The sequence below is a fragment of the Aethina tumida genome, chromosome 4 (assembly GCF_024364675.1).
Source record: "Aethina tumida isolate Nest 87 chromosome 4, icAetTumi1.1, whole genome shotgun sequence".
NCBI classification, from domain to species: domain Eukaryota; kingdom Metazoa; phylum Arthropoda; class Insecta; order Coleoptera; family Nitidulidae; genus Aethina; species Aethina tumida.
In genome coordinates, this window is record NC_065438.1 from 5,898,019 (window position 1) to 5,910,437 (window position 12,419).

The window sequence follows — 12,419 nt, forward strand, 5'->3', positions numbered from 1 at the left end:
GAAATTATTACAAATTAATAATATTTTAATACTATAATTATATAATTTTAATATTTATGTCATTTAATAAAAAATATATAATAGTAATAAAGAATAATTTAAATAATTAATAATTAAGGGTTTTAAATAATAAAGTTTTGAATTCGATAAAAAATGTTAAATATGTTAGTAACATAAATAATTAGACTGTGTGAATGTGAATATGTTAATATATAAGTTTATTAATATGCCTTCTGCGTCAATAAAAATATTGGATTAAGTTTTTCAATAGTAAAAATAAATAAAATTAATAAATATTTTGAATAATTGTTTTAGAAAACATGAAGTAATTTCAAATTATATTATATATATTAAATAGTTAATAAATTAGAAATTTTTGAGCGAAATAATTAAATTATTATTAAAATATATCAGAAATATTTTTTACATGAAACATTTTAAATTTGTTAATACATAATTTGAATGTTTTGAATAATAAAATTTTGTATTCGATATAAAAATATTAAATATGCTAAAAATATAATTAATTAGATTATGTGATATATTTTATTTAAATTTATCTATATGTTTTTTGACCATTAATAATAAAATATTATGAGTAAATAAGAGTAATGAATATATTTAATTAAATTGAATTTTAATATAAAAGCAGTAAAAATAAATGTATTTATATTTTTATGATTATTTGAGAATATATGAAATTATTACAAATTATATTAAAAATTAATGAATTATTATTAAATTATAATAAAATAGATAAAAATTTTTAGGTTTTTTTAACAAGAAAAAAATCAAATAATGGTTAATAATAATCAATAATTTAAATAACTGATAACATTTTAAAAGTTTTTATTTTTTATATTAATATATTAATGAATGATTAGAAATGTTTAAATGAAACTTTGGAAATGTATTAAAATAGTTATATTACTATTAAAATATTTTAAAAATATTTCTTACATAAAACAATTTAAATTTATTAATATGCATCAGGAATAAGATTTAAATAAACATGAATAATTTATTTAATATATTTTAATAATTTATAATATTTTAATAAAATTTGTTATAATATAATACATAATAATTCAAATATTTACGTTATTTAACAAGGAAAAAACATTTAATGGTTTGAGTTTTAATTTTTTATATTAAAAATTAATGATTTATTAAAAAATTTAAAATAAGACTTCTGAAATGATTTAAATATTACTATTAAAATATTTTTGAAATATCTCTTATAATAAACATAATATATTTTAATAATTAATAATTTTTTGTTATCTTTTAATACAAAAAGCAAATAATGGTTAATAATAATTAATAATTAAAATAATTAATAATATTTTGTTAAGAGTTTTTATTTTTTATATTAAAAATTAATGAATTATTAAAAATTTTAAAATGAATTGAATAAATTGATGTAATTATATGATTATTAAAATATTTTTGAAATATTTCTAATGTGAAATAATTTCAATTTTTTAATATGTATCAATATTAAGATTTAAATATAAATTATTTTGTTACGTTTTATTATAATATATGATAATTCTAATACTAAAAGACAAATAATATCAATAATAATTATTAATTAAAATAATAATATTTAGTTTTTAGTTTTAATATTAAATATTGAAAAATTGATTTATTACAAATTTTAAAAAGAAACTTTAATTTAATTATATTACTATTAAAATATTTTTGAAATGTTTTTTGTATGAAACGATTTAAATATTTTAATAATTACCAATAATAATATTTAAATCAAAATTAAATAATTTATTTAATATATTTCAATAATTAATAATATTTTATTACCTTTTATTATAATGTAATATATAACAATTCTAATATTTAGGTTATTTAACTAAAGAAAAAACCAAATAATGTTAATAATAATTAATAATTTAAATAATTAATAATATTTTATTAACAGTTTTCAGTTTTTATATTAAAAATTAATGACTGATTAAAAATTTTAAAAGGAAACTTAAAATAAATTAAAATAATTATATTACTATTAAAATATTTTTGATTTTTTTTTACATGAAACAATTTAATTTTTTTGATATGAGTTTTTATATTAAAAATTAATGATTTATTAAAAATTTTAAAATGAATCTTTTGAAATGAATTGATATAATTATGTTACTATTAAAATATTTTTACATGAAATGTTTTAAATATTTTAATATGTATCAATAATAAAATTTAAATAAAAATAATTTATTTAATATATTTTATTACAGCTTATTATAATATAATAGATAATAATTTTAATATTTATGTTATTTAATAAAAAACATATAATATTTAATAATAATAGATAATTTAATTAATTATTTATTAATTAATTTAAATAGTAAAGTTCTGTATTTGGTATAAAAGTGTTAAATATAATATTAATTTAATTAATTGGATTACTTTTAAAATATGTTAAAATATTTTTTTTAATAAAATTTTGTTGGTGATTTTGAATAATAAAATTATGTAAAAATGTATGTATAAATGTTTTGCAAATTTTACAAAATATTATTAATCCTGAGAAGTGTTAACCAAAAAACAGACAAACACGAAACACATTAATAAAACAGTCTTGGCAAGATGCAGGATCGTTTTCATTTAAGACTAGTCGCAGAAAAGCCGGAACGACGCGCCGACCACCGGCGTCTAAATCCTTAATTCGGGCCGTCGACGTGCGGCACCCGCAACTCCTGCATCCGCGTCCGTCCGTCCGCTGCAGGCTGCAGGGGAATTCGAGGCGATCTGACAATAACGGGTGTCGTGTTCGTGCCGCTTCGCATTGAAAAACGCGGACAAGTGTAGTAGGTTGGCAGCTTTGGCGTTGCACGCGCGCGACTCACGCGTCCCGCATCTACGCGTTCACGTCTTGTGTTTACGTTTCGCCGTTTCGTGTGTGTGTCGGTGCGTCGGTTGTGTCGGCGATCGTTCCTCTCGTCCGGTGACGCGGTGATGCGTCGTTTTTGAGTGAGTGATACACGGCGGTGTTTTTAGTGGTTCAGGACTGACGTTCGAAGACACGGGCATGGATTTCGGGGCTTTTTACCGCCACGACAGGAACAACCGTAAGCGTCTCTTCTTTGGTTTGTTTTTTCGCTTCTTGGAATATGTCGCCTTGTGGTCAACGTGTGTTTATGTATGTCGCAGGATGTAAATAAACTTAATCGACTGATTAGAAAAATCAACAAGGAGACATATTTCAATATTTAGATCTTATCTGATTTTTTTTTTTTGATAATTCGAGGATAAATTGATGAGATGTTTTCAATGTGGATGAAATTTAATGTAGGTAATGTGGGTAGATTGAAAGTTCCGGTTTTACCGGATGTATTTTTGAAAAAAAAAAAAAAAAAATTATTATTAGAATTTAAACTGGTACATTTTATTTCAATTTATTTTAGATATACAAATATTGGAAATCGGCAATTTTAATAATAAATATTTGTACACAATTTTTACACTTTTAAAATCATGCATTACAACCCAAGGAAATTATTATATAACATATATATTTTTTCTGTATTGTACTTAGAAAGAATATTTACTATTTTTACTAATCTTATCTATTGTCTAAATTACACAAAAATATTTTTAATGTTATTTTAATTTTATATTTAAATATATATTTATTTTATATTATTATATTATTTAAACTTCATTTATTATTTAAATAATACAATTAAAAATAAAACTACAAAAAATAAATTTTCATTTTTTTATTTTATATTTAAATAAATAATTATTTAAAATAATTTGCTTTAATTTTGTAAAAAATGAACTTTGAATTTTAATAAACAAAATAATTGGAATTGAGTTTTTTTATTATAGAAATTCTTAAATATAATTCTAAATTTAAAAAAATAAAAGAAATTATTTAAACTAATTCAAAATTAAAAAAAATAATAGTATTTTTTAGAAAATTTTAGTTTTTGTTGAAATCGTTTTATTATTGTAGAAATTATTTAAACTAATTAGTAAAAGTAAATTTTTAATAAATTTATAAAATTAAAAATAAAATGGTATTATTAAAAATAAAACAGTATTTTATTCATATTTTAATTAATAATTATAAAAAAATATATATTTTTATTCTTAATAATAATTCTTAATTAATAATTCTTTAAAATTTTTCAAAATTTAAAATAAATAGATTCTTTACAGAAAAATTTTAGTATTTATGGAAATCGTTATATGTTTTTTATTTCCGCGTATAAAATTATTAAAAAAAATTTTTTTACAATATTATAAACATAAAATTTATCACTTAAATGGTATAATAAACTACAAAAATGCATATTTTATATTTAAATTCATAATTATTTTAAAAAATGTATTTTTATTCAACAATTCTTTAAAAACATTCAAAATTTAATATTTTAATAGAAAACTGTAAAAAAGTATATTTCTCTATTTATTTCATATTTAAATTAATAATTATAAAAAAATATATATTTTTATTCTTAATAAAAATTCTTAATTAATAATTCTTTAAAATTTTTCAAAATTTAAAATAAATAGATTCTTTATAGAAAAATTTTAGTATTTATGGAAATCGTTATGTTTTTTAATTCCACGTATAAAATTATTAAAAAAATTTTTTAACAATGTTATAAACATAAAATTTATCACTTAAATGGTATAATAAACTACAAAAATGCATATTTTATATTTAAATTCATAATTATTTTAAATAATGTTTTTTTATTCAACAATTCTTTAAAAGCATTCAAAATTTAATATTTTAATAGAAAATAAATAGAAAATTTGGAATATTTGTTAAAATCATTAAATTATTGTATATCCATATATAAAATCACTAAAAGAAGGTTTTTAATAATCTTATAAACATAAAATTTGTCACTTTATATGGTATAATTAATAATAAAACTATAAAAACGTATGTTGTACTTTTTATTTTATAGTTATATATAATATAATATATTAAAAAAATGTATTTTAATTAAGCAATTCTTAAAAACTAATAAAAATTTAAAATATTCATAGAAATGAAATAGACTGACTAATTTTTATAAAAATTATACTAATTATTGACAGCGTTTTATATTTTTATATACACATTTTTACAAAACGGTTTTTAATGTTATATAAAAAAAAAATGTCACTTAAGCGATATAATTAAAAATAAAACTACAATACATAATTATTTAAAATAATGTATTTTAATTAAGCAATTTTGTAAAATATTTGAAAATTTTAAGAAATTAAATAAAGCTTTTTTCAGAAAATTTTTGGTATTTACTGAAATCGTTGAATATTTTTTATATCCACATAAAAACGGTTTTTAGTAATGTTATGTTAACATAAAATGTGATATTGAAATGGTTTAATTAAAACTAAAACTACAAAAGTGTATAATTTACTTTCTATTTTATCTTTAAATACATAATTATTTAAAAAAATATATTTTAATTAAGCAATTTTTTAAAATAACTCAAAATTTTAAGAAATTAAATAAAATTTTTTTCAGAAAATTCTTAATATTTACTGAAATTGTTATATATTTTTTATATAAATTGCTAAAAAAATGTTTTTTAATAATGTTAAAAACACAAAATTTGTTTTTTAAATAGTATAATTAAAAATAAAGCTACTAAAATGTATAATTCACTTTTTATTTATTATTTAAATCCATAATTATTTAAAAAAATTATATTATTTATTTTTTTGTAAATTTATTAATTATAAAATAAAATAAAATAAAATATTTTTAATGTAATAAATAAAATTCCTTTTTTTAATATTAATTTTAAATAATTATTGAAAATTGTTTTAAACAGTTTAATAACTATGTGTAATCTGATATTTTTTATACAGACTTCATTTTTTGTAATATATATTAAATATAGAATTTTAATTTATTTATAAAAGTTTAACAAATCTAAAAAATAGTTTAATACTTTTTTTATAATTTTATATAGTTAAAATAAAAAAATATGAAATAGATAGGGATTTTTATAAACTAAAAATTCTTATTTTTAAATAATTCTTGAATAGAATTTTAATTTATTTATAAAAATTTGATATTTTTTATACAAAATGTCTTCATTTTTTTGTAATATATACTAAATATAGAATTTTAATTTATTTATAAAAGTACAAATAAAAAAAAAATAGCTTAATACATTTTTTATTACTTGTTTGTAAAAAAATCTTATTTATTTGGTAATATTTATTAATTATACAATTATACTATTTTTTATAATTAATTGATAGTAAAAAAAATTAAAAAAAAATATAAAATATAAAAAATATAATATCCACATATAAAATAACAAAAAAAAAAAAGTTTTTAATAATGTAATGAAAAATTTATCACTTAAAAGGCATAATTAAAAATAAAACTATAATGTAATGTATATTTTAGAAAATTGTTGGTATTTCTTGAAATCGTTTTATATTTTTTATAAAATAAAATTATTAAAAAAAGCAATAATCATTAAATTTATCTATTACCAATACCAATACCAATACCATAAAAATAAGATTACAAAAAATGTATATTTTACTTTTTATTTAAATACATAATTATTTTAAAAAATGTATGTTAATATAATAATTTAAAATGGTAATGGAAAATAAATAGAATTCTTTCTAGAAAATTTAATTTAGTTAACTTTAAAAAACTTATTTAAAAAAGAAATGTTTGTCTATTATATTTATTAAATAATAAACATTTAGAATTTATTTACACATATATAATTTTCATATTACTAAAAAACATTTTTTAACCTTAACATTCAATGTTCAACAATTTATTGTGATAAAAAATTAATATTTATTAAAGTTGTGTTCTTTGGTAATATGTGGAAATTTTTAATGTATTTTCCTATTATTTAAATTTGATTTGGCGCCGCTGAAAACTGATACCGGCCACAGTCGATAGATATTTATCACGAGAATTTTTGCTGAATCACACCCATAAAAATATTTGCTGTTTACTGAAGCCCACATTTCATTCTAGATAATAAAAATTGTTTTGGTTCCTTTGGCTGATAAAAAATCGTACAATTGTTTGCAAACTAAATATTGTCGTTTGTTTTGTCAATACCGAGAAATAATTCGGTTCCTATTGTGTGTGATAATATTAAATCAAACAATGCTAAATTTAAAACGAATAAATCAACATTTACAATGTTGCAAAATGTTGCTTTAACAAAAAAAATGTTCAAATCAAGGAAAATGATATTTAATTATGTCTTGCATGTCTTACCTTGAGTGTTAACTTCTTTTTCACAGATAATTATAGTTAATCGTTGCAAAATGTGAAGTGTTAAACTCCACAAAAGAAAATTACAGTTTTGAAAGTTTAATTTAATCAACTCGCCCATCGATGTTTAAAATAATGATGTAATAAAATTATCTATTTGTTTGATCTGGATTGTGTTACGTCGAGTTTTGTAGAATTCATGTATGATGCAATACTGCCAATTATTTAATATGCAAATACAAAGTCAATATGGAGAATTATGGTGTCACTGATTGACAGTAAACGACGCAGGAATTTCAATCGTTTAAGGCGCATTCGCCAATTTAAACGTTTTCATTCAGTTAAAAATTAAATACACTAAATGACAAAGAAATTGCATCACCCAGAAGGGAGGCTCAAATTTAATTTTTTTTTTTGTATTAATCGTTTATTCTTTCCATATTTTGCCAAACAATATTAAATTTGGTGTTGCAATTTCTTTGTCACTGAGGATATTTTATTAATTTGACAGTTAATATTGCCTTTTTTTTTAATTTAAGTAATCAACGACGATTAATCAAATTCTGTTGTAACATGACGGTTATTTAAACAACATTTCGTAACACACTAATAATAATACACGTACGTTTCAAAAGAGCAAATGTTTAAGTTCTGTTTGTTTTGACAGGTCATCAAAATTATATAATCTAGAACACAGGTAAATCGACGCCGACAACTACGCATTAGTCTGCGTTATTTTAAAAATGTTCCGATCTTATTATTAATGTATTTTTATGTGTGTGTTGTGTCGGATGTTTTTATCTTGATGTTAAAAATTACTGTTGTTTACAATTGGAAAATTATAGAAGTCAATTATTCGGTTTTTTACAGTGAATTAAATTTCACATTCCCTAAACACGTGCTTATTAATATCCAGTTATTGTTGAATGAACTTGATCAAAATATCTTTAATTGTCGGCCATCTAAAGTTAGAAACGAGAATTGAGATCCGGCATTAATTAAAGCTAATTTACTGCAGTTTATTCCAGTCTGTAAATATCTATCGAGTAAAAAATAGTTTAATTTTAATCAGAATTTTTATTCATTAACATTTTAATAATATGACAAACGCAAATAAATTTATTAATAAGTTTTTTTGAAATTTAAAACATTTTTACTTAATTACTTTCATAAAGATTTTAATAAACAAAAATTATTTGTCTTATAAATCATAAATTTTAAATAACTAAACTAATAAACATTGCAAGTTAATAATTCTTGAAAATAGTTATAAAATTTGTGATAATATAAATCCATTTTTAGAATTATTTCTCGTATTCAAGTATTTTGACATGATCATTACTTAATTATTATTTAAATTTATTCAGTAAATTATTTTAATTTATTTATAAAAACTAAACTAAACCAATTTAAATAAATAGTTTTATAAATTTAATATTTTTTACAAAAAATGTCTTGATTTTTTGTAATATATATAAATACGAAATATTCATAATTAATTAATAAATTAAAAATTAAAATGACTATTTTTAAAAATATGTAATTTGTTTATATCATTATTTTTGGATATTTTAAAATTTAATTATCAATTATAATTAATTATTCTAAAACATAAATTAAAATATTTAATAAAATATAAATATTAATATGAAAATGTATAGGTGAAGCTTCTTCTAAATTAATTCTTGAAAATTGTTATAAATAGTGTAATAGTTTGTAAATATTTTTTATTAAAATGTCTTGATTTTTTGTAATATATGTTAATTATAGAATTTATGAAATGATATAATTAAAAATCAAAATAAAATTATTTTTTAAAAATATCCAATGTTTAAATCATTATTTTTGGATATTATTCATTATAAATTATAATTAAATATATAAATTAAAATAGTATATAAAATATATTAAATAATATATATATATATATATTATTAAAAATATTAAACCCAAATTTATAGAGGATTTTAATAAATAAAAATTCTTTATTTTAATAATAAATTTAAATAATTAACACTTTCTTGTAAATTAATTCTTAAATATTGTTATAAATAGTTTAATAGCTTTTTTATAAATTTGTTTATAAAAATCTCTAGAATTACACGAAATGATTATAATTAATTAATTATTTAATTATTAAATTAGAAATATACGGAATAATTATGGTTAATTAATAAACTAAAAATTAAAATATATAATTGAAATAATTTCTTAAAAGAAGATTTTTGTATGTTATTTTAAAAGTTACTAGGATTAATTATAAATTATAATTAATTATTAAAAACGATATAATAATACGAAATAATTATAATTAATTAATTATTTAATTATTAAATTAAAAATTAAAATAAAATAATTTCTTAAAAGAAGATGATTTTTAAAAATATTCAATTTGTTCAATTTTAAATATAATATCTTGTTTTTTATTTTTTTTGTAATATATATTATTAAATATACGAAATAATTATAATTAATTAATAAACTAAAAATTATAATGATTTCATTATAATATTTCTTAAAAGAAGATTTTTTTGTTATTTTAAAAGTTACTAGGAATAATTATAAATTATAATTAATTAATAAATGTATAAATTAAAATAATATATAAAATCTGAATAATTATATTACAATGTATTGATGAGGATTTAAAAAAACATTCTTTTGATTTAAATAACAACTTTAAATAATTTAATCTATGTTGTAAATTAATAATTCTTGAAAATTGTTTTGTGAACTAAATTGAAACAATTTATTAAAAAAAATACAATTTTTTCAAAATATCTATTTGTTTATATTATTATTTTTAGATATTTTAAAGTCTATCAGGATTAATAATATAATAAATTATAATTTAATTATTATAAAATATATAAACTAAAATAATGTATACAACAGAAATAATAATATTAAAATGTATTGATGAAGATTTTAATAAAGAAAAATTCAATTTTTAATAATAATTTTAAATAATTTGATGCATGTTGTACATTAAATCTTTAAAATTGTTATAAATAGTTTAGTAGTTATTTTATAATTAAATATTAAAAAAATAGTTTCATTTTCTATAATATATATTAATTACAGAATTATATGAAATAATTATTATTACTTAATGAATAAAAAATTGAAATATAAAAATTCATTAAAAAGAATATTTTGAAAAATATCCAATTTATTTGTACCATTATTTTTTTAGTATTTGAAATTTTTCTAGAATTAATTAAAAATTATAATTAATTATTATTATTATTATTATTATTTGAAATATATACATTAAAACAATGTATAAAATATAAATAATTATATTAAAATGTGTAGATAAGTATTTTAAAAAACAAAACTTCTTTTTTTAATAATAATTTTAAATAATTTGTTAAAATGTCTTGTCTTTTTCGTAATTTATAATAATTATAGGAAATAATTACAATATAATTAATTAATAAATTAAAATTTTGAAATTTCTTAAAATCATTTAAAAAATAATAATTTGTTGGTGTGATAATACGTAATGATTATAAATTTTAATTAATTATTAATATATAAAATATTTATTTGGTTTATAGAATGTACATTTTTAAATCTTCCTACTTGCTCATTTAAAAGTTTCTATTAAGTATATTATAAAAAGTTATTGATTAATGTATTGTATTGTATTAATACTGAAACTATTTATGATTATTATAATTAATAATTAATTAAATATTTTTGTCTTTTAGTATACAACATTTCAAAAATATCTCTTTTATATAATATTATAAATAATGATTAAATAATTCAATAAACCCATTTCATTTATAGAAAATTTTTTGAATTTCCTTATTTTACTCACAAATTTGTATTATGTAAACTATAAAATTATATTAATTAATTATTATATTTTAAATTTCTTGAAAAGGTATTATTCTATAAAATATTATTAGAATTGAATTAATGATTGTTTATTATAATACATAAGCAACAAATTCTCAATATTAAATTAAATTAAATTAAATTAATACAATACAAATAATAAATCATAAAATTAATTGAATTAAAGGATAATAGATTTTTTTTTAAATTATAATATATGATGCAGAAAATTTTACATCTTTCCATAAAAAGTTCATAAATCAACTGTATAATGATCAATAAATATTAATAGTGTTCAATAAATAATGTTAATTAAGCCTGTCCCTTTACAGCTTGTAACTTACATAAATTACGACGTAAGATGATAAATAGATCTTGTAATAATTTACAAGACGCAAAAAAGCAACAAAAACCGGAGCGTGTGTTTCACTTTCCGTGACATTTACAATCAGTATCCGCATCGCATTGTTTCCTGCACGGTGCTCCACATAAATTGGGAGGCGAGTCGTTAATGCCGTGCCAAATGTCATCGTAAACAATATTCCACATCATTTCGCTAACATTTTACCATTGCGTAAGGATAATTGGGCGCTCGATTGCGGACCGTACGTTAATCGACCGTTGTCAATCAAATTCCACGTTTCGAGTGGGATACGGGCGAAACTTTCTATGCGATTTGCTCCCCAATGACGTAGGCTGAAGTGGGATGGTTAATTAAAAAGTAAAATGCAATCGGTTCATTGATTGAAATGTGGTCAATGTTATTTGTGTTCTTGTTTTGTATCTAGGAAGGTTGAAATGGTTTGAATCTTCTGAAGTTCCATCATGGAGATTGGAGGACTGAAGAAATGTGTCACAAAGTTTGTTGTTACATTGTTAGAACTTAATTTTATTAAAAAGGAAGCTTTGTATATATTAAAGTGTTGGGAAAATGAGTCTGGAATGATATACGTTTTTACTCATATTAATATTGAAATAGTTCAGAAATTATGACATAAATAAAAACTACATCCAATAATATTGGATGAAGTAGGAAAGTTAGTTAAAAAGTAAGCACAATCTATTCATTAATGGAACGTTTAAATGTTCTGCATTTTTAGAAAATGCTTGTTTTTCTATTTGGAGAAGGAAGAACTGAAGAAGTATATGTCAAAATTTCTTATTAGAAGACGTATCCATACAATTTCGACAGATAGTCCCCGTTTTAAGACTTAAAATTATTAAGAGAGATGCTTTTTATATAGGAGAGGGTTTTGAAAACGATTTTAGTAGAATAAGACTGTAATGTTAAATGTTTTTGCTCATATTTATATTGAAA

General features: G+C 17.9%; 1 protein-coding gene across 3 annotated transcripts in view; it reads left to right on the forward strand.

Annotated features, from left to right (window-relative positions):
* The window catches only part of LOC109604923 (growth factor receptor-bound protein 14), a 429,146-nt gene that overhangs the window by 7,911 nt on the left and 408,816 nt on the right, over positions 1 to 12,419 (forward strand). For 2 of the 3 annotated variants that reach the window (XM_049966497.1, XM_049966499.1), the window contains exon 1: positions 2,851 to 3,089. The exons of the other annotated variant lie outside the window; for it this stretch is intronic. In XM_049966497.1, the coding sequence (XP_049822454.1) occupies positions 3,050 to 3,089 (40 nt within the window). In that variant the 5' untranslated portion in view covers positions 2,851 to 3,049. Of the gene's footprint in view, positions 1 to 2,850; positions 3,090 to 12,419 lie in introns of those variants that run through there. 3 annotated transcript variants of the gene reach the window in all.